Source organism: Cryptomeria japonica, chromosome 5, assembly GCF_030272615.1.
Source record: "Cryptomeria japonica chromosome 5, Sugi_1.0, whole genome shotgun sequence".
Taxonomy (NCBI): domain Eukaryota; kingdom Viridiplantae; phylum Streptophyta; class Pinopsida; order Cupressales; family Cupressaceae; genus Cryptomeria; species Cryptomeria japonica.
In genome coordinates, this window is record NC_081409.1 from 717150354 (window position 1) to 717177770 (window position 27417).

The window sequence follows — 27417 nt, forward strand, 5'->3', positions numbered from 1 at the left end:
GCTTGGGGTATGTTCCCATTTTCCCACTAGGTACCTATACATACTTTCTTTTAAGCACTTATTATTTAACAATGCCATTTCAAAGATGGGATATCAACACAACCCTTACTTAACATACATAGAAAATTGGACACGTTACGATAGATCGAATCAATTATAATGAATGCCGCACTAATTAGACTAATTTGTCTGACATTAAACAGTCTGAAAGAATTTGTTAACTAAAATCATACCACAGCCAAAAAGCACGTTATTTCCTTTTCCCATCTTAAACCTATCCTTCTTTTGTTTTTTAATTTTAAGGGAGAATTAAAAACCAATCAATTTGTAGATAAGTTTGACCGAACCATCATACCTGCAACCCTAACTTTCTGTGTGTGCCTAAGTTTGAGTACTTCTCATAGACGAGCGCTTCCCTGTGTCACGGTTCTCTGACTGGTTCCTCCGATTTCTTACTTTGTGTCAATCCATTTGTTAGTTTATCTTTGTTGCATTACACTGTGTAAGAGTTTGATCTCCTTATGGAAGAAGTGTTTCCTCCGTATCATGTTTTTATTAATCACAGAGGACCTGATGTCAAGAAAACCCTTGCCAGTCATATCTATTATGCTCTCGAAACGCATGGATTGAGGGCATTTCTCGATAAACAGGAATTGCAAGTGGGGGATTTCTTAACCCCTGCAATTCAATCTGCCATTCGTAGTGCCTCCGTTCAGATCGCCATTTTCTCCAAAACATATGCGCAATCCCCGTGGTGTTTGGATGAGCTGGTATGGATGCTTGATTCTGACCCAACTTCTATTAAGATCATCCCCATATTCTATGACATCGAACCTTCAGAACTTCGTCATGTGGAGAAGGGAGCATATGCCACAGCCTTTGAGGAGCATAGAAGGAAAGGCAGGGTTACCGATGAACGAGTGGAAAGCTGGATAAAAGCCCTCGAAAAAGTTTCTGCTATTTCTGGCATCCCATTCAGGACAGAGATAGAGTAAGTATTTACATGATATGAAAATATATTGATTTAAAGTTTTTAACCTGAACTTCTGGTTTATGACAAGTCCCAAAATTGTTTCAGCGACCATGGAGAGCGATTGAAAGAAATCGTAGAGACTGTATTAGTAAAGGTAGGAAGGGAACAACTGCATGTATGTGACTACCCAGTGGGACTTCGCCAAGCGGCAGAGCATTTTGAAAAGGTGGTTCTGAGTCGAAATGAATCAAAGAGCACCCACGTTGTCGGGATTTTGGGGCTAGGCGGATCGGGAAAGTCAACTCTGGCTACTCATCTCTACAACTCCATGTGTTCCCAATTCCAGAGATGTTGTTTCTTGTCTGATGTGAGTAAAGAGAAAATACCATGTCTGCAGCAAACACTCATCAGAAATCTGCTGCGTGATAAGAATTTGCGTATTGAGGATTCGCGTAAAGGTAAGGCCTTGCTTCAAGATCGTCTGCGAGGGTTGACACGCGTTTTGATTGTTTTTGATGATATAGATAATACAGAGCAAATAGACTATCTGTTATGTGTAAAGGATGTGGTGGGAAATGGCAGTCTGATTTTGGTGACATCTAGAGACCAAACTTTGTTTGTCAGTTCTAAAATAGAAATATACAATGTCAAATTACTAGTTGAGAAACAAGCCCAAGAGCTATTCTGCTGGTATGCCTTCGGCAACACCAAACCAGTCGACGATTTGAAAGATATGGTGGAAGAGTTGGTTAGAATGTGTGGTGGTTTTCCTTTGGCTTTGAAAATTTTAGCAAGGCAGCTCCATAATGAACGTGACCCAAGAAAGTGGAAGCAGCAGTTGGAAAGCCTCCGTAAACAACTGCCGAAAGACGTACTACGAGGGATAGTAATGGATAGCTATGAATCTCTCGACATTAAAGAGAAAGAGGCCTTTTTAGACGTTGCCCATTTCTTAATGGGAGAAGACAGAGATCTGGTGGAGAGGGTTTTGGATGGATTTAATGATAACGGTTTTCAATGCCTTCAGACGCTCCGTCAGAAATGCCTTGTGGAATTTGAGCTTGCAGATATAATTCGTTCAAGAGCGTTACAGGTAAAATATTACCTGCAACCCTTAAATAGGAGTAGATTTTTATCATCATTTATATATGTCATTTTAACTGTTTATTACAGTAATGTAACTAATGAACTTACTTTCAGGTTGAAAGCGTGGATTGGAGTGTAGGTATTTGGAGAAGAGCAAAGGGGAGCTTCAAAATAAGAATGCACGATTTAGTGAGGGACTTGGCAAGACAAATCGGCAGACAGCAGTTACCTCTTCGCCTCTGTTGTTCAAACGATAAAATGATCTCCACACGGGTATTTGATCTCATTACTTTTCAACAGTTTCCGTTATTTTTTTGGCCATTAAGCATGGAAATGTACTTAGAAAGTAAATGGAAGTCTAATTTTTCCAAAAGCTATTTTTTGAATCTTCGGTTAACTTCTATTAATGTTGCAGCAATCTTCATCTTCTAACCAAAACTCTCCAAAATAGGCTGACTGAAGTTAACCAAGAAGTTCTCCTCAAGATAGGCTGACTGACCCTTTCTTCTATTTGAATCTTTTAGGATCTACAGTACCGATTCAATTTTTAGTTTCTCCCCATTACATTACTTTTCCCAATATAGTTGAACCCTAATATTCGGTTTGTCAATGACAATTTCTACTCGGTCGGTCGTTTGTTGATGATTGATGCTGGCCGTCCAGTTGATCATTCAGTTCTGCCGTCAGCCACCTGTTTTTGCGTCCCCTTCGTTCCTTGCGTTGCTTGGACAGTTAGTTTTAATTGTAGTTTGTTTTTGTTTAAATTCATTTAAGAAGACCTTAAATTCAGCTAACAACTCTGTTTTTCCTTTTCCTCTGCCAGCGAATAATTAATGATAATGCATGTGGCTGCTAATGCATGATAAGTTCCTTCTGTTATGCTATGAACTATTCCATTGAATTCTATTTGTATTGAAGCCTAGCGTAGTTTTCAATCAAGCTGGAACAAAAGACTGCTGTGTATCGAAACAGTTCAGTAATAAAAAACAGAGGATTGTATAATCGTTGAAATCCATGAATGATCAATTTATATTTCTCGTAAGTGATCTGATTTTATCACCATTTTTATTACTGTTATCTTTTTTCTCAATTTACTCTAATCTTTTTATCAATTGGTTTAAGGGTAAGGGCTGGTTTCAGAAACTACATTTGATACAGAGCAGGACGAAGGGGCGGATGAAGAACAAAAATGTTTACTGAAAGAAATTGAATACAACCGCGGGAATGTTCGCATTGTTTAGTATCAACAGAGAAAAAGATCGTGGGCATCAAAGTATTGGAGGTACCCTTGTTTCCAAGACGCTCCATTCAAGGGATCCAGTGATTCTGATGCAGGGGAGAACAAAAGTCTTCCCCCAGCGACATCTTCACTCAACCGACAATTCACCACTCATAAACTCACTTAGCAAGAAAACAAAGATTTCAACTTTATTAAATTCCATTTCACCATCAAGCTACTGCGACAAATTAATTACAAGCTTGGCCTGTCAATGGCCTTTCAACACTGTTCAAACCCTCTCAAACCCCATTTCTCTAAGCTCAGATCAATTTCCAAGCGGCCTCATCTCTTCTATCTTTGCCTGGGCCGATTCTCACTCACTACTCTGTTCTTGGGCCGACACATTCCTAATTCTTCGTTGGCTGATTCCCATCTTTATTTATTTAGCAGCCACTTCCCTCTTTCCCTTTTTACCTCATTCATAGCCCTCTTCCTCCTCTGTTTTCGCTGGCTCTAACTCTGCTTCCTTTGCACTTTTACTTTGTTGCAGAGGGCTCACCTCTTCTCAGACCTACACATCTTTCTTTCTATATTTCTGTTTCTGATCGATGCCTCAATCTTTTTTTTCACTTAGCCGCTCCACACACAACTACCTTCAAGGCCGATACCCATTTTTCTCCTCTATTTGGGCCCCTTTTTTTACCCTCGACCTTTCCCATATGCTTTCCCAGCGCAGCTTTCACTCTGTTTTTGTTTGTCTCTCTACGCAGCCTTTCTCACGACCCTCTCCAATGATGGTAATGGTTGAGTCTTTGATTCCATACTTTGCATGCATAAGCCTCTTCCTTTATTCTCTGGCAGATGTGCATACTCCGTTTTCCCATTTGGTACATGTGCATACTTTGCATGCATAGAGGAAGATTTGCTCGATAGCAAGGAGAATCGCAGCCTGCAAAGAACACATCAGCCGCTGGCTTCATTTTTGAAAGAATTATTTTAATTAATAAAGAGGCGTCACTTCAGAGGAGATCGCCCAATGTTTGCCACTGCTCCAAATCAATTGTATAAAAAGTGAAGCCAATTCTTAAACGAGGAGATCAAAGTCAAAAAAATCATCTGGTATAATTTGTCAAGTTTGAATCTACCTTCGAAAAGGGTGAAGCCTTTGATTTGTAAGAGTAAGTTGCAGGTTGCTTTGCATGAATAAGATGGAGATCTTGTAGAAGCCACAGAAATTAGCCTACCCCGAAATCAGATCCAAGCTTTGGAATAGGCTTGAAAGTTACAGAAGCAAAGAATTTACTCTCAAAATAGAGATTGTTCCATAGTGCATCGTGGTAGGAGATAAGCTTACTAAAGTTAAGAAATTATCATTTTTTTTAATATAATTTTTTTTAATTTTAATTTTTTTTTTTTTTTTTGGTTGGGTGTTGAATCAATTCTTCCTTGAAATAAAGGAAGAGGTTGTTGGGATATTCAATTCTTCCATTTTGCATGAGAACAACATGCACAGTTTTTGAATGAGATAAAGTTTGACTTGATTTTTGTATGAATATGTATATGACTACATTTCATAATGTTCAAGACTTCTTTATTAAAGCAATTGTATTGCATTTCTTATTTCTCATCATTCAATCAATTGATCATGTGATCAAGTTGTAATTAAAGATTCATGTGCCTGTTAAAAGAAGTTTATTGATGTTGCAAATTGTCTATTCTTAATTTCTTCAGGGTTGAGTTATTGTCAACGCTTCTCTTCGATTCTTTTGTGCCTGAAATCTTCTCTAAAGCATCACTAGTTCATCAAATATAAGAAAGATTTTTCTAGAAAACGAATCCTGCATTTTTTTTCTACTATACTCCCATCAATCCAGATCTATATAAAGATTCGCTATTTTATGTAATAAGCTTATTTTTTACAATTGCCAATAAAGATGATTTTAGGCTAGTGATCATAGCACAACAAAAAAATCCCCAATCACCTGGAGATCACCATCTATCCCATTTTTGTATCAAGATATTGTTTATCATAAACATTTTCGTCAACTTTCATAAATCTTCCTAAATTATTCCCAATTCCAAAGAAAAGAACAATGCCCCAATATTCCTTTGGGACGTTATAAAATCTGATGTAGCGAGGATGTAACCATAGAGCATAAATGGTGGAATGAAAGTTTTGTTTCCAAGCTTGCAAGAAAGACCAGCCCCTACGATCATTTGCACAAATATTAAAATAAAACCCTTTTTGAAGAGTTCAAAATTTGATGGATTCCTTGACGACCATTGATATCAAATTAAATTGAAGGTCCAGAAGCCTGCAAACGTCCTAACAATCCTATAACTTCCAACTCTTGTTATCTTAATCTGAACTTCTTCATTGCTTTAACAAAATTGCAAGGATTTTGAAATTCAATAATTTCTAAGTCCCTAGTTTGCTACTCTCAGAAGACCTTTAAATACCATCTTGTATAGCATTTTATAATGTGGTCATAGAATAAGTTAAAAAGGGTTTTTGCGAGAGATTGGTTTCTCTTGCCCCACCCTGGTAAAGGTTGTCTATATATGTGGTTCTAGTCAACAAAAACAATGCTTAGAGAAAATCAATTTAATATATGTTTATATATTTTTAATGTAATATTTTTGAAGCTCTATTTTATTATAGTTATCTCGACACGTAATTAAAGATAATGCTCCATAAAAATAATATAATAGTTGTCCAGTTTTTTAGTGTAATGCACATCTCTAATTTATATCAATGTAATTTTGATCAAGGTATAACAAAGTTTATTTTGTGAAATCCCCTATTTTTGTTCTACCTTCGTACTGAAGGTTCCAATACATTTGTAGTGTTTTCAAATAACCACAACACCTTTGTTTAGATAATATACGTGCTTGCTAAATTTATCTATACATTAATTTAATAATAATTATTTTCAAAATATATTTTACATAAAATAATAAATTGTGTTTTTGCATATCTAAGGTCTCTAGTTCGCATGTCATTCTACAGAAATTGCACTGAACAAGACTTAATCATTATTTTACAAAAAGATACAATAACTTTAATTATAATTCTAGACAATCAATTAAAAATTTAATAAAACTCAACATTTGTTCATTTATGATAAAGATCAATGTAATTTTCTAAAATTAGAGTGAAGAAAGCTTATTACTGTTTATATGAATTTGCCCAAATTATGGGTAATCTCTTGTTTTTGTTCTATAATAATAGTGAAGGTTCTAATTAATCTATATTATTTTACTCTTTCAATAATTTCATTTTCTTAAATGCTACTATAGACCTTTATGTGATCTTCATGCATTTTATAAATATTATAAAATAGCAACACATTTATCTCATCATAAATTATAAATGAAATGAATCATTATTAATAATAAAATATTATATTTTATTCATGACTTATCATTGTATAATTTTTTTATTTTTATTTTAAATTAATGTATATTATTTAGATTGTGTACATATTATTTATTTAGTTATTTTATTTACAATATAACCTATTTATTTTGCTCATGTATAACTTCTAGTTTTACACTCTCTATACATACACTTAAATAATTATTTATGTTAGTTTGAATTTATTTTTAATGAAGAGAATTTCTTTTATATAGTCATTTAAAAAAACTAATACAGATTTTATATAGTCATTTAAAAAAACTAAGTAGAATAATCTGTATTAAAAAAAATTACTAGAATAAAATTTGCCATTTGCAATTTAACATGTTCTATCTCCGCTGATTGATCAGTACCACGTCTCCACGCAAAAGTACGAAGTACGAGGAATTCGTAGAGATGAATCCCATGAGTTGCCCGTAGTTTTGCTTAATCAAGATATATACGGATTAAACATTCTAGCGGTTCAAAATTCCACTATCCTGCAGCAATTCAATAGTGTGTCGGGAGACTTGATATGGCTTCGCTTCAGTGGATCCAAGGACACTTCAAATCATTCTGCGCTCTCATTGAGAAGTTCAAGGAATACTTCTGCTCTTTTACAGAGAAGTTTAAATGGTCCTTCTGCTCTTTTACAGAGAAGTTTAAGGAATACTCCTTCTACTCTTTTACTGAGAAGTTTAAGAGTGTTGGAACTTCATGGCGTCAGCCCTCAAGATATCTGCAACTTGTTTGATGATTGTGAGGTATGTGCATCTTTCCTCAGCCAGTGTTTTAATTAGAGCAGAGCTTTTCCATTTTGTAATTGTAAATATTCATAGAAATTAAATCACTGTTCGTATCGCAGCTTCCTTCGGAACTGCGTGCATTGGAAGTCGCATTCAATCGAGATTTTGGAAGCGCAAGCACGAGCATAGCTGGACCATCCACTGCCGTGTTCAAAAAATATGGTTCAACTATTCCAATAGGTATTGGACAGACGTTTCATTCATGGTTAGGAAAGCTGAATTTCAGGAATTTGGGTAAGATAGTTTTACAAAATATTCCAGGCCTGAAGACTCCCAATAAAATTTGAGGAAGTAACAAATCTGACACATGTAGATCTATCTGGCTTCAGCGATTTGGAGGTTTTGCCAAATTCTTTTACGGAAGAATTATTGCAACTCCAATATTTAGCATTGCGAGATTGCAGGAAGCTTGTTCTCCAAGATTTGGGAAAAATCTCCATGCTCGAGACCTCGACTTTCAGGGTTGCTCCATGCTAAAGGAAATGCCCAAAGGAACTGAGGTTCAGAAGTCTTTAAAGCATTTAAATGTGGTCCATACTGATCTGAGGAAACTGCCTGACAATCTTGAAGAACTGGAAGAACTGGAAGAACTAAATATAGGGAGCTCGGGATTGACAGAGATGCCATCTTCTCTATATAATTTGAGCAGGTTAACAGATTTAACTCTGATAGGGTGCACTAATCTACTTCTTATTGGCAACTCTATTGAAAAGTTAGTACATTTGGAAAGTTTCAGAATATATAAATGTGGAGTGAGAACGTTACCTGTAACAATTGCACGGGTGAATATGAAAATTTTGGATGTTCAAGATTGTCCACTTGATATGGAGCAGTTGCTGACAGGAGTGGATCCAGGAAATATGCCTCTGGATAGTTCTCAGGTGCAGGGAAGTATTGGTCAGAGTGCTCGTCCAAATCGCCCAGGTTGTTTAACAGATTTAATCATAAGACACAGCCGCATTCTAGAGATAGACATTCCTCAAGCCGAAAGTCTTTTTCCAAATCTTGAAATTCTTGATCTGTCCGACAATCGTCTTTTGACAGAGATTGGAAGGTTACCGGCCAATTTGACGAGTCTGAAACTGACGAACTGTTCACAGCTGACAAGACTGGCATGCCTCTCTAACCTGGCAAGACTCAGAGTTCTTGACATAAGCGGATGTGGTGAACTAGAGACACTTAATGTGGGAGGTCTGAAATCAATACAAGTTATTAAAGCCAATAGGTGTCGGCAACTGCAAAGCTTTGAGGGTCTGGATCTATTGGAACAGTTATCCTGTTTTCAAATCTCCGTTGGACCATCGTGGATGCCGTTACCATTTCTCCGTAGGCATCTGGTGAGTCGAACCCTTTTTTCCCTATAAAAGAATTCTAGAACATTTATTTTACCTGAAAAAAATCCAAAACATTTTTTTCCCTGAAAGAATTCTAAAACACATTTTTTTCCCTGAAAGAATTCTAAAACATTCTTTGCCCTTTATTTCTTCTGTGTTTGATAAATCTGTTGATAAAATTTGTTTTTAGCACAACTATAAAATTTCTATAAGAGATCCAAAATATATATATATATATATATATATACACTGATAAAATTTCTACAGAAAATGAAAACTTATCAATATATATTAAACTTCATATGTCTACCATGACATGAATCTTAGGCTATTAATTACTTTTATGCCCCTTTTCTCCATAGTTTGTATCATGTGATCTTGTTTTCTCTTGTAAAATTGTCTCTAAGAGTCTTGCATTCCTTTTATAATTTTATTTATTTATTTTTTATTGATTTTATTTTTTTTAAAATTATTTTCTGATTAATTTTCATTAATTTATGATCTTTAATTTTTGTATGGTTTACCTTGATTCTAATTCTTATATTTATCTATAGTCATAAACTATTATGAATTCTTTTTGAACTTGTCTACAAAATTATAAATAGTGTTATCTTAATCAAACAAAATCTTATATACTTTTTCTAGTTGAATTATATTGTCAAATTTCTAGTTAGCTCCAATTATGATGCTCATTTGAAATACTTTCTTATATATAATCTACAAAAATTGTGTCTACACATTTTACTTCAACATTGTAACTTGATTTATTTCATTTTCTGACTTTACAATAATTCATGTTATTTTCTTCCTTCATATCATATAATAGCTGAAAGTACATTCATCTTCACCTTACCCTATTTTTCATGATTACTCATGTCTCTAGGTTTCTCTTTTACATCTATTTTTAGAAACCTTCAAATTTTTAAATTAATTTAATTGAAACCATATAATTTTGTGCTAAATATAATGTTGGATCTTTCAAATGAATCCATAGCTAGAATAAATATATTCCTCAGGCCTACAAGCATGAATGCTTGGAAAATGAAGTCCCCACCAAAATACAATGAGATCATTGCATTGTGTTGCCTTTCTTATAAGCTAAAAAATTAAGGACTCTATAAAATAAAAAAAATACAAATGAAAAGTCACACCAAACTCTTGTATTCAACGTTGTGAGGGCATCAAACAAAATTATTGTCGTAGTGTGCATAGATTTTTTTGGGGCGAGATGTGATAAGTTAGAGATGTCAAAGAGAAAAATGAATAATAAGATAATTAAAGAAACATGATGAAGAAAGAATAAAAAATCATCCCTTGAAGTTGGAAAGATAATTATAATGAAAATGGAGGATACTAAATATTGCTGTAAAATATTGATTGAGTGCTATGAAAGATGAAATAGGATGAGATTTAGAATCTAAAAACCAATTTAAAGCATAGGGAGGAAAGAAAAATCACTAATTAAAACCTAAATCAACTAAGAGGCTATTTTTTAAAAGAAGTTAAGAAAGGACTATTGAAAACTTAGCAGGTTGGGCAAATGATAGTTAAATATTAATGAAAGTCAAGCTAATATTTTTTTAGCAAGAAAAACCTTATATAGTCATAGAATCTTGAACAAAAAATTGTACACTCATACTAATGCCTAAAACTAAACAAATGTGAAAATTATGAAATAGACATATTAGATATTAAACTATTAGAAATACACCACAAAAACATAAGTGCATAGAATTAGAAAACATACCTTTCTATTATGCTCCCTTTTTATTAGGAAAGAGGGATAGAATGTCCAACAACTTATTATGAAAATGAAAAAGAATGCGTGGAAACTTTATAAGGAAAAAATTATAATGTATGACATTTTTTACCATAGTTTTTACCTTCATATAAGTAGAGTTCTGCCACTATGTGATAAAAATGTCTAAACCATATAAATGAAAATGTGAAATAAATAACATTTAAGAGACACACAATACTATTCAAGAGAGAAATGAATGTTCATATGTTATGATTTAAAAAAAATCACGTCAAAACAAAAAACCTTTAACACAAAAGTGTTTGAAAATATAAAAGTTATAACACAATAGTATTAGTAAATCAAAAAATATATATGACAAAGAAAATTAGATTATATAGTGGAATTACTAGAAAATTAGTTATGAGTAGAACATAAAATTTTGAAAGAATAAAGTAATGTATAAGCTATTTAAGAAAAATAGTCAATATAATATAAAATAATTAAAAATTTATTTGTTATATTTGATTTTATTTTAATTTATAAAATTAAATTATTCTATTTGTTAACAATTATAATTTAAAATTTAAAATATTACTATAACAATAATTATTTAATAATAATCGTTCAATCAGTATACATTAAAATTAATATATTTGAGAGAGTTTCATAATGTATTAGTTATTAAAATCGATAAGACTTTGACTTTAATTATTAGATCTGAGATATGCTACAATATGCATTTACACACCTGTTATAGATAAATCTGTAATTATGCCAAACATTAAACAACTTTAATATAAAATTGACATTAAAAACATTCCCCAAACGAATAGCAAAATCATCATCACCTTACTCATTACCTTTAATGACTCGAACAATAAAACTATCAAAAGTGAAAGTGATAATGATAAGTTACTGAACGACATTTGATTTTTGATTGATTCATATTTTAAATTGTGCGCAGTTTGAAGATATAGAAAAAGCTGGAGGTCAAGTTTTGAAGGTGTTAGAGAATTGCACGGGGGCTTCATTTGTAATAGAGGATGTCAACCCAAGCAGTGCAATTTTGCTATTACTTGTAACAGATTCGAATTGTGAGATTGAAGTATCATTCCTTGGTCATACATACATACACATGCTGATGTGGAGAAAAGATTCAGAAGTGTTTAATGACTTTAAATTCTCCAACGATGACGCAATACATTTCAACATCAACGTACGCATTTCATATCGACGCTATGAATTTGATGGATGGTAGAAGCCGTAAATGGGCAGGTTTCTAAGGGGTTGTTTAATTTATTTGGGTTGTTTAAATTATTTGGGTTACCAACTTATTGATTAAATTTTGGAGTAGTAATTTATAGAGTTTGTAATTTCATGACTGTTAAATTTTGTTGTTCATTTTAAAGTACTGTCTTAGATGATATTTTTCAATAAAATTCTTAATAATATTTTTTCATATAAAATCTGGAGAAAAAATTGCAGGTAAATTAAAAAAAGAAATTTATTTTGTGAAGTCATGTATCATTTCCAATAAAAGATTGTTGCTTCATTGAAATAGAGAAAGATTCGGGTTTATCTTTTTCTCCTAATTAATAATTTACATAAGAACACTCTAGCTACTTAAATTTAAACAAAATTGTACACAAGCAATAACGTGAGATATAAGATCATTTCTCTTTGCATTTGTAAATACTCTATACATTTTATATAATAAAAAAAATCAAACTAGTTATACAACAGTTTAGAAAATGAAAGTTTTCAAAGTTCTTAAAATGTTATGTATGTATTTTGTTAATGTGTAGAAGTGTACAACAATAAAAAGAAATGCAAACAGAATGTATGTCGCAGCACCAAAAAAGAAAACAAAACATGTATGAGATTTAGTACAAAATAATTTGTCTAGGCCTATTGACCAAATAATATAGAATGTTTTGATGCAAATAGAGAATGATTTTCACAACTTTGAAAACAAGTAGGCAGATGTAAACACCTTGTTCTTTATATAAGGAGAAATTGTTTAATCAATATTTGGAAGAATTGCATAAACTAGGTCTAAGCAAGCATGGAAAGATTGTGGAGATAGACAAAAATACACACAATTATTTCAACTATATTTTTGTATTCAACTTATAAAATATTTACATACTGATGGTGTCTCAACATAACAATCTTCATTATAGACTGTTTCAAACAACAAGAAAAATAATTGTAAAGAAAATAAATAATAATAAATTTATTTATTTTCCTTTCATGTATTAACCATGCAAGATGAGTTTATATCTTAAAAATATAAAATGAATGCATCTAAAAATAGAATTGATGCGAACTTAGGAAAACTTGGTCAATTATAAGTTGCATGAAAACCCATGACTGAATCACTTATCAACATGCTCCACCTTAATGTAGATGGACTCACAAGATGACATTGAAGTTATAAAAATTGAACCTTTGGAACTTGGTTTTTCTTATATTTTGTAACATTATGAACATTTCTACACCCCATCATATAATTCCACTTATTTCCAACTTTCAATCATAACAAGAAATAGAGAGGTACCCAACTCAAATATTTAAACCTTTCTTAAGTACTATTCTATTTGGCATGTGAACATTCAGGCTTGTAATACCTTTTGAATGTATATGTAATGTTTAGGCAATTAGAAACACAATTCCATCTATACTTATAATTTGTAAACAAACTTTCATAGATTTTCTATTCTACTCCCTATTCCTACATAGTTTTTACAAATCTCACACTTTCTTGATCTTGAATTTAAAGTATTCTTCCATGTCATTTATCCTATCAATCAATTCTTCAAGATTTAACTTTCCCACATACTTTTAAATTTTAATTCTATATCTTTTTCTAATATTTGAAATAGATTTCATCATCTTTATTTGATCCAATTCTTCTTCCTGTTCTCTAGAATCATATTCAATTTGGTTTTGGTAGATAATTCATCATCACTCTTGCTTTCTTGTCAAGGGATGAGGCCTCTCCTTTTATCTTCTTTTACAATATCTAATTAGACTCTCATTTATCTCATCATCTCCATCATTGAATCCATTCTATCAATGATATTCACCACAGTAGGTATCCTCCCTAGAGACATCTCTTCCTTGGATCTAGTGCAAGTGCATCAATTCAATGATCTGGCTACAAGGTCTCAACTGCCTCACAATCGCTGATTGATTGAAAACACTTGTAGACTGCCTTAGGCTGGCGATATGTTCACCACAATAAATACCTCTACTCTACAAGGACTCGAAGCACGCTTTGGTATCACTTGGTGTAGTCACTGATGGAGGGTCTAGGTAGGACTCTCCAACCATGTAGCATAGAATTTAACATAGTGGAAATAACATAAGAAAGTTCATAGAAAACAAGAATATCATTCATTTACCATATACAATATTATATTACATAACATGCCTTCATATGTGGAATCGCAATGGGATTATGAGCCTACCATAAGGTATTACATGATATTACAATGGCTCACTAACCTAATCATTGTCTCATGGACTAGTGGATTGGAAAATCCAAATGCTAATGATATATCTATATGCACAACTAATAACTTACTATTGATTGATTTCAAAATGATCTTAAATATATATTTTTGTTTCTTAAGAGAAGATCTACATCAATCTCAAGGGTCTCAAAACCCAAGTAATGATGAAACATGTAGGTCAGCCTCAAAACATGAGATGGTACTTCGTGAAAGATGATAACCTATTGCAGACCACAGGAAGGTTCCTCAGTGACCCAAAATTCTTAGAATGATTTTTATCAAATATCCATATGCAATAGGAATGGTCTACAAGTAGAATGTCTTAATTAGGTACTAAATGCTCTGACGGAGAAAATGATTGTAACTTTAGGGAGAGATAACTTAGCAATGAAAAATGAAAATCACAAGATTTTTCAATACAACATAGATGACCTCATCTTGAGTGTAAATCTAGGTCTGCAAGTCATGAAGAAACAATGCGATGAAATGTGCAAGAAAGTGTTGAGACAGCTATAAATTGAATGCAAGGAAAGAAACTATTTTTGGTTGGTACTATATTTCTTTAAAACAAGGCATACCCCTATAGAAAATTATAAATTATCATCAAGCCAATTTACAACTCATGTTTGTGTCCCTACTTTAGTGTATCTCCCCCTCATCTCCTATATGGATCCATTCAATGCATTAACTCATGGTTTTATGCTTAATACACCTACCAAGTGATTGTCCAGAGAGGTGTCCTCCTCTCCTGGCCCAAAATCGAGTCCCCGATTGAGGAGGACTAGGGTACTAGCGCCCTAGTCTTGGGCCAGAGCACATTGCACCCTCATCCCCCTCTTTGGGACCCAATTTTCAAGGAGGAGGTGAGACCTACTTCTTCGATGAGAAAATAAATAGGTGGCTCTATATGACCATTGAAGGTCACACTAATTATTAAATTGACCTAGATCATCATATATAAAGATATTTGTGCAACTTAAATTCATATGTAGCAATTTCATTCAATAAATCAAGTATTCAAGCATTGAAGTGTTCATCATCAAGCATTTCCAAAGGTCTTCAAGGTTGCATATTCTTCATTCAACCATTGTGGAGAAAATTACAATATTCATATGCAAGCATGTGTGTGAGATTAGAGTTTTCTCATGTTCATGCCATTTCATACAACATATTTGATTACATTCAAGAAGAAAAGCATCATTATGGGTATGTGCAGGATCATGGTATGCCAAAACAAGCCCTTAAGTGGCAATGAAATTTCAGAAAATCAGAGTTATGCAACTTGACATGAAAATATGAGTAAGTTATGAAAATTATTTTAAAAATATGTAAGAAGAGAATCTGTAGTAAATTTAATGTAGTTTCTAAGCTACAAGTTGTTTTTTGAAAAAAAAGATATATATTTGATGAAAATTTAAAATTTCAATATAGTGGTGCTAAAATTTCAGGAAAAAACTAAGAAGTAGGTGTATGTCTGACCACCCTAATCACAACCAAAGAATAATATTACTTTTATAAGATTTATAATATAAGTAGTAGACTCATGTCTAGATGTGACACACATTTTTTTGTAATTTTTTATGAATTAAATAAGTAATTATGAATTTTTACTACAACTTTTCATAATTTCAAAAAATCCTACATCTGACCACCTTAACTTGGTCTAAAATTTATGAAATTCATTTTTTTTCCTATAGTAGATGAAACATAGAATGTGATGCATATTTTGGATTCAAAAAATGTGATACCATTTGAAAGTTGCGTGTGTTTTTCAATCAGCCCATCAATTAGGACTTTACTCAGAATTCAATTAGAAAATAAATAATAATTATTTATTAAGGTCAAAATAAGACAATCCTTATATTGTTCAAAATCTAACAATGTCTTTAAAAAACCCTTTTTGTTTCGTCAATTTTTGCTAAAAAAAAAGTTGTCAGCCACCAATACAAAGTCTGGAAAATCAAAGAATACTCAAAAACACATTCTTTTCTATTGACTTTCTAGGCTCATTATTTCCAAGTAGAATCCCAAAGCATTCTCGAGCCAAATTTCAAATTTTGAAATTTATGTCATAAAAATCGGATATCGAATATCCGATAAAATCCGATATCCGATTCTAGCAAGTTATAATATTAATATATTAATAAATTATATATTAATATATTGAATATCAATATAATATATTAATATATAATAAAAAAATTTATATATTAATACTATAATATATAAATGTATATAATAAAATTTATATTATTGATATTTTCTTTAGTTGTCATATGGTATTTTGAGGGTTCACATGGTGTCGTTAGGTGTCATATGGGGTCATAAGGGGTAACACATGTTAGAATAGCATATTGCCCCTTATGACACCATATGGACATCATATGGTCGTAAAGGGTCATGTCATGCACTAGAATGTTAAAAGGGGTCATATGGTTTCCTAAGGGGTCATAGGACACCATACGACCCCTTCGGACACCCTCTAACACCTAAGGACACCTAGTGTCCTAAGATGTCATACAACACCATATGACCCCTTAGGACATAATATGACCCCAAACGATACTATATGGTGTCCTAAGGCATCATATGGCATCCTAAGGAGTCATAGAACACCATATGACACCTTACGACACTATATGACCCCTAACAATACTATATGTTGTGCTAAGGGGTCATATGGTGTCATAAGGGGTCATAAGACACCATATGACCCCTTATGACACAATAGGGTGTCCTAAGGGGTCATATGGTCTCATAAGGAGACATAGAACACCATATGACCCCTTAGGGCACAATATGGCCCATAACGACACCATATAGTGTCCTAAGGGGTCATCGGACATCATATGATCCCTTAAGACACAAAATGACCCCTAATGACACCTAAGGGGTCATATGGTGTCCTAAGGGGTCATATGATATTTTATGAACTCTTAGGACACAATATGACCCCTAAGCACACCATGCGACTCCTAATGACACCATATGGTGTCCTAAAGGGATGAATGACACCATAGGAACCCATTAGGACATAATATGGCCCCTAACAACACCTAAGGGGTCATATAGTGTCCTACTAGGTCATATGTTATCCTAAAAGGTCATAGGAAATAATATGACCCCATAAGACACAATATGACCCATAACGGAACAATATGGTGTCTTAAGGGGTCATAAGATACCATATTAACCCTTGGGACATAATATCACCCCTAATGACACCTAGGGGGTCATATGGTGTGCTAAGTGGTCATATGGTGTCCTATGACCCCTTAGGACACCATATGGTGTTGTTAGGGGTTGTATTTTGTCTTGTGGGGTCATATGGTGTCCTAAGCAGTCATATGATACCATATGACCCCTTAAGACACTATATGTTCTCCTAAGGGTTCACATGGTGTTCTAAGGGGTCATAGGACACCATACGACCCCTAACAACACCATAGTGTGTCCCAAGGGCTCATATGGTGTCGCAAGGGGTCACAGGACACCATATGACCCCTTTAGACACAAGAACCTAATGATACCTAAGGGGTCATAGAAGACTATATGACCCTTTGGGACACCATATGACCCCTAAGGAGACCTAAAGGGCCATACGGTGTCCTAAGGGGTCATAGGAAACCACATGATCTCTTAGGACACTATACGACCCCTAACAAGAACATATTGTTTCCTAAGGGGTCATAGGATACCATATGACCCATTGGGACATAATATGACCCCTAACGATACCTAAGGGGTCATATGGCATTTTTATGAGTCATATGGTGTCCTAAGGGGTCATTAGACACCATATGACCCCTTAACACACCACATGACCCCTAATGAAACCACATGGTATCCTAAGGGCTCATATGGTGTGTTAAGGGGTCATAGGACACCATATGACCCCTTAAGACACCATACGATCCCTAACGACACCTAAGGGGTCATATGGTATCGCTAGGGGTCATATGGTGTCCTAAGGGGTCACAGAACACCATATGACCCCTTAGGACACCATACGACCCCTAATGACACCATATGGTATCGTAAGGGCTCATATTGTGTCCCAAGCGTTGATAGGAAACCATATTATGTCCTAGGGGGTCATATGGTGTCCTAAGGGGTCATAAGACACCATATGATGCCTTAGGACACTGTACGACCCCTAATGACACCTAAGGGTTGATAGGATACCATATGACCCATTAAGATAGAACATGAGCGCTAATGGAACCTAAGGGGTCATATGGTGTTGTTAGAGGTTGTATGGTATCCTAAGGGGTCATAGGACACTACATGACCTCTTAGGACACCATACGACTCCTAACGAAACCATATGGTGTCCTAAGGGGTCATAGGACACCATATGACCCGTTAGGACACAAAATGACCCCTAACAACACCTAAGTGGTCATATGTTGTCATTATGGGTCATATGGTGTCTTAAGGTGCCATAGGACATCATATGACCCCTTAGCACACCATACATCCCCTAACGACACCATATGTTATCCTAAGGGCTCATATGGTGTCATAAGGGGTCATAGGACACCATATGATCCTTTAGGACACCATATGACCCCTAATGACACCTAAGGGTTCATATGGTGTCGTTAGGGATTGTATAGTGTTCTAGGGGGTCATAGGACATCATATGACCTGTTAGGACACAACATGACCCCTAACAACACCTAAGGGGTTATATGGTGTCATTATGGATCATATGGTGTCCTAAGGTATCATAGGACATCATATGACCCTTTAGCACACCATATGTCCCCTAAAAACACTATATGGTGACCTAAGGGCTCATTTGGTGTTCTAAGGGGTCATAGGACAACATATGACCCCTTAGGACACCATAGGATGCCTAACGACACCTAAGGGCTCATATGGTGTCGTTAGGGGTCGTATGGTGTCCTAAGGCGTCATAAGACATAATATGACCCCTTTGGACACCATACAACCCCTAACAACACCATATGGTGTCCTAAGGGGTCATAGGATGCCATATAACCCATTGGGACACAATATGACCCCTAACAAAACCTAAGGGGTCATATGGTGTCATTAGGGGTCTTATGGTGTCCTAAGGGGTCATTAGCCACCATATGACCCCTTAGGAAAGTATACGACCCCTAACGACACCATATGGTATCCTAAGGGCACATATGGTGTCCTAAGAAGTCATATGATACCTTATGACCCCTTAGGACACCATATGTTTTCCTAAGGGTTAATATGGTATCATAGGATTCCATATGACCCCTAACAACACCATATTGTGTCCTAAGGGGTCATAGGACACCAAATGACCCCTTAGGACACAAGACGATCCCTAACGATACCTAAGGCATCATATCATGTCACCAGGGGTTATAGAACACCATATGACCCCTTAGGACACCATACAACCCCTAACAACACCATAAAATTCACTCAATCGCCAATTCACAACTCATAAACTCACTGAACAAGAAAACAAAGATTTCAACTTTATTAAATTCTATTTCACCATCAAGTTACTACAACAAATTAATTACAAGGTTGGCCTTTCAACTCTGTTCAAACCCTCTAAACCATATTTCTCTAAGCTTAGACCAATTTCCAAGTGACCTCATCTCATTCTATCTTTTCCTTGACCGATTTTGACCCACTACTTTGTTCTTGGGCCGATGCTAATTCCGATTCTAACCCACTGCTCTATTCCTGGGCCGATGATGATGCAAAATATTTAAAAGTTGTAGAAATGGGCATAATAGTTTATGTTAAGAAAAAGAAATATCCGATGATAAGATTCCCGTCTATAGTAACTACCACCAGGACTGTCTTTTTTAAATTATACCCACAACTTCAAAGACTGCCTCCACCATAAAACACATAAATTGGTACATGATGCCAAGGTTAGTGAAAAATTAGAAAACACAAAAATTGTTAGAAAATATTATTTATTCGAGTTGATAAAATGATCACAAATCTTCAAATCTAATGTTATGATATTCATCCAATTTTATATAGAGGCTTTGCAATACAATACTTCTCGAATTATATCATGCTAATGTGGTGGATTCTTGGATCCTAGCCTATGTATGCAAATTAAGATCTCAATTGTTTACAAATAAGATCATTGGGAAATAGTAAATAAAGTTCAACTTCAATCTTAAAAGAAGAGCTGAACACTTTTATTAATTGATCCCTTTTCGATGGTTGTGGAATTAGAATTGACTATACAAGATCTAGGCAAATGATAATAAATTCACATCATTCAGTGATAAAAGTGAAATGTAAAATTGGCAATAAACATAGTAGCTTAGATCTAAAAAAAGGATGTAGAAAGGAACCTATGGTAGCAAATAGAGCTTGAAAATATGAGCATAGTTGTTTGTTGCCCTATTTTGAGATGTTTGTGACCAACAAAAACTTCTAGATTCTTTATCAGAAGGTCTTTTAGATCCATCCCCCTAAAATATAGCCAAATAGTGTAGAGGGCACCCCAGTCTAGTTGTTTTCACCTATTTCAAATCTAAGATTGTCTATTGTTTTCTTTGCACACTTGTAGTGCTCTCTATGATTTGATTTGAACTTACACATATGAAGATGGGGTAAAACAATTGTGTTGTATAGGGGCTTACCTTAAGTCAAACCCAATGATAGTGTTCTTAGAACACAATCTGTTGATAAATTGTGTTTTTACCACACAACTATAAATTTTTTATTAGAGATCAAAAACACCAAACACACACACACACACACACACACACAGAGAGAGAGAGAGAGAGAGAGAGAGAGAGAGAGAGAGAGAGAGAGAGAGAGAGAGAGAGAGACATACATACATACATACATACATACATACATATATATATGTATATATACATACATACATATATATATATATATATATATATATATACATACATACATATATATATATATATATATATATATATATATATATATATATATATATATATACATACATACATACATATATATATATATATATATATATACATACATATATATATATATATATATATATATATATATATATATATATATATATATGTATGTATGTATGTATATATATATATATATATATATATATATATATATATATATATATATATATATATATATAGACATATGCTAAATTTTCTATAGAGAATGAAAACTTACCTATATATATACTAATATATATTTTTTATATGGGATAAAAACTTGTATATATATTAAATTTATATGCGTCTAAAATTCTTTTCTTAGATGCAACTTTTAAATATTTTGATTTCTAATGTTTCTAGTAACATAGTTGTTAAGACATCAAGGCTCCATCCAAGGGTTATTGCATTGGAGTTTGGAATTGTAGTCGTAGAAATCAGCATAATAATTTATGATAAGGAAAAGAAATGTCTGACGATAAGCTTCCAGCCTATAGTAACTAGCACCAAGATTGCCTTTTTTTTTAATTATGCAACTTCAAAGACTACCTATGTCACAAAAGACATAAATTGGTACAAGATCCCAAGGTTAGTGAAATAATTACAAGACACAAAAATTGTTAGAAAATATTGTTTATTCAAGTCTATAAAATGATCCCAAATCTTTAAATCTAATGTTATGATATTTGTCAAATTTTACTCATGTTTACATAATTTGATAAACTAATCTAAGACCAAAGAGACCGGATGAATTATATATCACCTCTCTATATAGAGGCTTTGCAATACAATACTTCTTCCAGAAACATATCATGCTTATGTGGTGGAAATTTGGATCATAGCCTATGTATGCAAATTGAGATCTCAATTTTCACAAATAAGATAATTGGGAAATAGTAAATAAGGTTCAACTTCAATTTTAAAAGAAGAGATGAACACTTTGATTAATTGATCCCTTTTTGAGGGTTGTGTAATTGGAATTGACTATACAAAATCTAGGCCAAATGATAACAAATTTACATCTTTCAATAGTAAAAGTGAAATGTAAAACTGGCAATCAACACAGTAGCTTAGATATGAATAAAGGATATAGAAAGGAACCTATGGTAGAAAAATGATATTGAAAATGTTGAACATAGCTGTTAGGTTCCCTAGTTTGAGATGTTTGTGACCAACAAAAACTTCTAGATTCCTTATCAGAAGGTTTGATAGATCCATTTCCCTAAAATTTATCCCAAAAGTATAAGGGTACCCCAATCTAGGTGTTTTCACCTTTTTGAAATCTAAGAATGTCTATTGTTTTCTTTACACACTTGTAGTGCTCTCTACGGTTAGATTTGGAGTTACATACATGAAAATGGGGAAGAAGACTTTTGATGTATAGGGGCTTTCCTTAAGTCAAATCCCATGTTGATGTTCTTACCACTCTAATAGCTAGCAATGATTGATGTACAAGAATTTTCTTGAAAAGGATAGAAGTTAGAGAAACATTTAAAATACTTGAATTGACAAAATATATCTTAGATATGAAACCATAAACTTTATATTGGTTGAAAGATGTTGATGCATGTATTCATTATGGACTAACACATTATGATTCATTATGATTGTTGAATCAATGATGTATGGAGCACAATTAGACATGAATTAGGTACGTTGGGCACAACCACCAAAGGAGGTCCAAACTAAGTTTGAAGTTGTAAAGAATGCAATTGAAAATAGTACATTTAGCCTACACTTTAGTGCAAGTATTAACTTATGCTCATGTACCATTTGTAAATTAAAGAGAAACAAAATATTCTTTCATCAAAACATCAAAGAGACAAGACAACACCAAGCTTGCCAAGGTGGTAGCCACCAATATTTAGGACCTTATCAATCTATAATGTCAACTTAAAAGGTAAGAATAACATGAGTAACATGATCATCATTGGTAGCACACATGGAGCATACAAAATATAAAAGGTATCACATCTAGGACTAGTAAGATCCTTGGATCCTCACTAGGAGCAATATCAAAAAGGAATGACATCCAGACAAGTAACATAATTAGATACATATTAGGAGCCATGTTGTAAACACATAAATCATGACCTCTACAACCAACTATCTTTTCGGCATCCATGTCCCCCACCTTGGATCATGGCCCTCTTCCTAGGTTCGCTCCTAACCTCAACCCTATTAGTAATTGGGAGTCCAAACTTGTTGTCAACCTCTCTCTCGCCCCCATTGATCCTCTCGCCTTTAATTTACTCAAGCAAGGTCTCAACTTTTCCTTGACTCCCCACAACATTCTGCACATCAACTTCCTTATCGACATAAAAAATGCAGTGTGTACCCTTCCCCTTGATGTTGCCAAAGAGGTTAGACAAGATTGTGCCATGGCGCTCCGTAATGCTAAACCTCCTAAATTTAACATCCCCAAAGCAGAGATGTTGGCCTTTAATAATCTCATGCGTAATCATGACCTTATCATCTCAAGAGCAGACAAGGGTAATGCCACGGTCATTATGAGAAAACCTGATTAGTTGGCCAAAATGGAAGACCTCCTCTCAGATTCTAGTAGTTACAAAATTTTGTCGCGTAACCCGTGCCCTAAGATTTTGAAGGTAGTTAGATCTACTATTTCCAACTCCTCATTGGATTATTCTACCAAAATTTGTCTTCTTCCTTCTAAGGAAGTGACCCCACGTATATATGGTGTCCAAAAATTCACAAAGCCAACATTCCTTTGAGACCCATTGTTGATACCATTGGGTCTCCCACTTACAAGTTAGCCTCTTTTCTTGCCAAATTAATCTCTCTGCTTGTTGGTAACTCCAACTCCTTCATCAAATATTCCAACAAATTTGTCTTGTTTATCAAGGACACCAAGTTGGACACTGAAGAAACTCTTGTGAGCTTCGATCTGGTGTCCCTCTTCACAAAGGTCCCTATTCTAGACTCCATCGAGATTGTCAAGCATAAGGTCAATGAGGAGATCGCCTCTTTGGTGGAACTTTTCTTAAGGTCAACCTTCTTCTCCTTCCAAGGCATTAGCTATGAACAGGTTGATGGAGTAGCCATGGGCTCCCCTCTCTCGCCGGTTGTAGCCAACTTATTCATGGAAAATTTTGAGGAGGTGGCCTTACATTCTTTCCCCCTCAAGCCAAAGTGGTGGAAATGATATATGGAGGACACCAATGTCTATTGGCCACATGACTTGGACAAGCTAGAGGAGTTTCATGCTCACCTCAACAATGTTTCTCCTTCTATTGCCTTCACTAAAGAACTTGAATCCAACAACCAATTACCTTTTCTCAATGTCTTAATCTGTAGAAAGCCTGATGGATCCCTTGGTCATCGGGTGTTTCATAAAACTACCCACACTGACTTATATCTTCATTCGACTTCTCATCACCACCCTAGCCAAAAAGTTGGGATCCTCAAAACCCTAGCTTTAAGAGCCCATTGTATTTGTGACGGGGATATCTTAGACCAAAATCTCTCCCATCTTTGTCAAGTCTTCAAATGGAATGGCTACTCGAACAAGCAGATCACTAGGGCCTTCCTCCAAGACAAATCTCATTTCCTATCCATTTCTAGTCACTTGCCCTCTCCACCATCTCAGGCCACATTTGTCTCTCTCCCTTATGTTGAAGGCATATCTCACAAGATCTCAAAAATCCTTGTGAAAAAAGGTCTTCGTTGTGCCTTCAAACCTGTTTCCACCATTAAGAGGCATGCCCCCCCACTTAAGGACACTAGGGATGCCTTTTTAGAGTTAGGTGTCTACAATATTGTATGCTCCTGTGGAACCTCATACATTGGAGAAACAGGTCGTTTGTTCATTACTAGAATAAAAGAGAATAGCATCAACATTAAGCATAAATGTGCCCTCAAATCAGCCTTAGCTGAGCATTTGTCAACTACCAAGCATCATATTTGTTTGGAGGACACTCAAATATTGTGTAGGGAGAACAAATTTTTCAAGAGGAAAGTTAAAGAGGCCATTGCTATTATTCATCAGCCCTCCAATCTTAATCACGATGATGGGTTAAACCTCAGTATGTCGTGGCACCCTCTACTTTCTGTCCTCCAGTATCATCCCCACCCCCCACCTTGACTTCTCCCCCTCTTTCTTTTTCCTTTGAGCGTCTCCCATTCCCCCTTTGGTTTATTTGCATATTTGTATATATATATATATATATATATATATATATATATATATATATATATATATATATATATATAGGCATATGTGTATATATACATTCATATATATGTGTGTGTGTGTGTGTGTGTGTGTGTGTGTAGGTATATATACATTTATAGTTATGTTTATTTTGATTTATTTTCTTTTATTCTTTTTTGTTTTTAAGTGGTTTGTTTGTGTTGCTTGGCTTTCCTTTTTCTTTTCTTTGGGTGGTTATTCCTAGGGGTTTTTTGGTCACCCATCCTTTAGGTGGTCTTTTTTCTTTTCCTTTTTCCTTGTTCCTCGTGCCCTCCCCTACCCCACTCCTCTTTATATTGTCTCAAATTTGCAACTCAACATCTTTCATGTCTTTGGAATTATTTTCATCCTGATGATGAATCACAAAGAGTGATTCGAAAAGTTGATGGAAAAAAATACACACAATCGAATGCAGAAAAATACATTAGAACTTATAAGATCCTCATACATATTATTATTAGGAGTTGTGTCCATGAGGAGTCACAAAGCTAGCAAGTTGTATTAGGCTAGATGGATCATGAACAAGTGAAGGTTTTGAACAAGGGCTAGCATGATGCAATATAATAAATGCCTATAATCTAAAAGTGAATATTGATACATGACCCCATTATAAGATAACTTTTAGAATGTCAACTAGCATAAATCACATGAACATAATTAAATAACAAGTTTTAAAACATAAAGTAAATTCATGACAGCGAACTTAAATGCAAGCCGGGTCCTAAGTAAACTTAAAATGTGAATAGGTTCCAACTAGGAATTAGTTAGGAAATATCCTTATTCACACTAACAATATGAAGCTTTAACTTGAGAACCATAACAAGTAGAAACAATCAAAGAGCTTAACTCAATTTTTTTCACAATCAAAACATTTGAGGAAGTAATATTTGCAACTAAGGTTACTTCTATTGAATCTAATACATTCTACCAAATATACCTAGTGAGACTAATATTTGTAAAAGTTTCAATGCTTTATTTCCAAATAAATTTTTCAAATAAAAAATAAAGGACCAGTAACTTATGCAACTAATAACAAAGAAAAAAAGGAAAGATGATTCCCTAAATCAGCCCAAAAATTAGATAAAGAAATAACATAAATATAAGATTGATTCCAACAAAACCACCACTATCTCGAGAGGCCTAGAAAAATGGTCATTGAATGAAACAAATGGATATCATTTTCCTCCTTAATTCAACAAAGTCACACTTAGAGGGATCATAAAAGCCTCTCTTCTTGATGTTATCTTGGTAACACATATATTCCTGTATAGAAGGTAAACAAAGAATTTACACTTGGGCTAACAAAATTTACTCTATTAACTCTTTCCACTATGAAAAGTCCTCAAACTCATTCTTGACCTTCCCCTATAGCTCAACTATTGATATCTTTCCAATGACAAATTAGAGAATTCCCTAGTTGATGATAATGTTTGAAATAAAAAAATTAGACCAGGCCACATGCACAAACAAATTACTCAAGTGATAATGATATAGTACGTGTCCAACAATAACAACAAACATTACTCTACTTTTGCATTTTTACTGAATGACATTTGATTTTTTATTGATTCATATTTTAAATTGTGCGTAGCCAAAAGATATAGAAAAAGATGGAGGTCGAGTTTTGAAGGTGTTAATGAATTGCACAAAGGCTTCAGTTTTAAGAGAGGGACGTTACTTTACTGATGTCAACCCCAGCGGTGCAATTTGGCTATTCCTTTGTGTAACAGATCCGAATTGTGAGATTGAAGTATCATTCCTTGTAACAGAGGGGAATTGTGAGATTGAAGTATCATTCCTTGGTCATACTTACACCACCCACTCACCATCCACTTTGATGGATACAGTACATATGCTGATGTGGAGAAAAGATTCAGAAGTGTTTAATGACTTTAAATTCTCCAACGATGATGCAATACATTTCAACATCACCATACTCAGGCCAGATCGACGGGATGAATTTGATAATCCACAACTCTGAGGGGGATGGATGGTAGAAGCCATAAATGTTTCTAAGGGGTTGTTTAATTTATTTGCCGTATCAAATTTTTATTAAATTTTGTAGTAATTTGTAGAGTTGGTGATTTCATGAATATTAAATTTTGTTGTTCATTTTAAAGTATTGTCTTAGATGATATTTTTTAATAAAATTCTTAATAATATATTTGCATATAAAATATGGAGAAAAAATTGCAGATAAA

The 27417-nt window shown here is 34.1% G+C and overlaps 1 protein-coding gene across 2 annotated transcripts; it reads left to right on the plus strand.

The window, feature by feature from the left end:
• Window positions 1–254: 254 nt before the first annotated feature.
• LOC131054879 (TMV resistance protein N) lies at window positions 255–11945 on the plus strand. Of its 2 annotated transcripts, XM_059221669.1 has the most exons (6): window positions 255–991; window positions 1079–2066; window positions 2174–2332; window positions 7047–7439; window positions 7541–7715; window positions 7811–8957. In XM_059221669.1, the coding sequence occupies exons 1-6, from the start codon at window positions 522–524 to the stop codon at window positions 7867–7869; spliced, it is 2244 nt and encodes a 747-aa protein (XP_059077652.1). In that variant the 5' UTR covers window positions 255–521; the 3' UTR covers window positions 7870–8957. The 2 variants fall into 2 exon arrangements, with proteins under 2 accessions (XP_059077652.1, XP_057845500.1); XM_057989517.2 differs by lacking the exons at window positions 7047–7439; window positions 7541–7715; window positions 7811–8957 and adding an exon at window positions 11521–11945 and having other exon boundaries at window positions 257–991.
• The last annotated feature ends 15472 nt before the right edge of the window (window positions 11946–27417 follow it).

What these genes read in the sequence shown, in the direction of transcription:
- LOC131054879 (XM_059221669.1), top strand. Translation starts at nt 522, where the DNA reads ATGGAAGAAGTGTTTCCTCCGTATCATGTTTTTATTAATCACAGAGGA. An exon ending in CCATTCAGGACAGAGATAGA is followed by an intron (nt 992 to 1,078) that starts GTAAGTATTTAC and finishes AAATTGTTTCAG; the next exon opens with CGACCATGGAGAGCGATTGA. An exon ending in ACTTGTTTGATGATTGTGAG is followed by an intron (nt 7,440 to 7,540) that starts GTATGTGCATCT and finishes TTCGTATCGCAG; the next exon opens with CTTCCTTCGGAACTGCGTGC.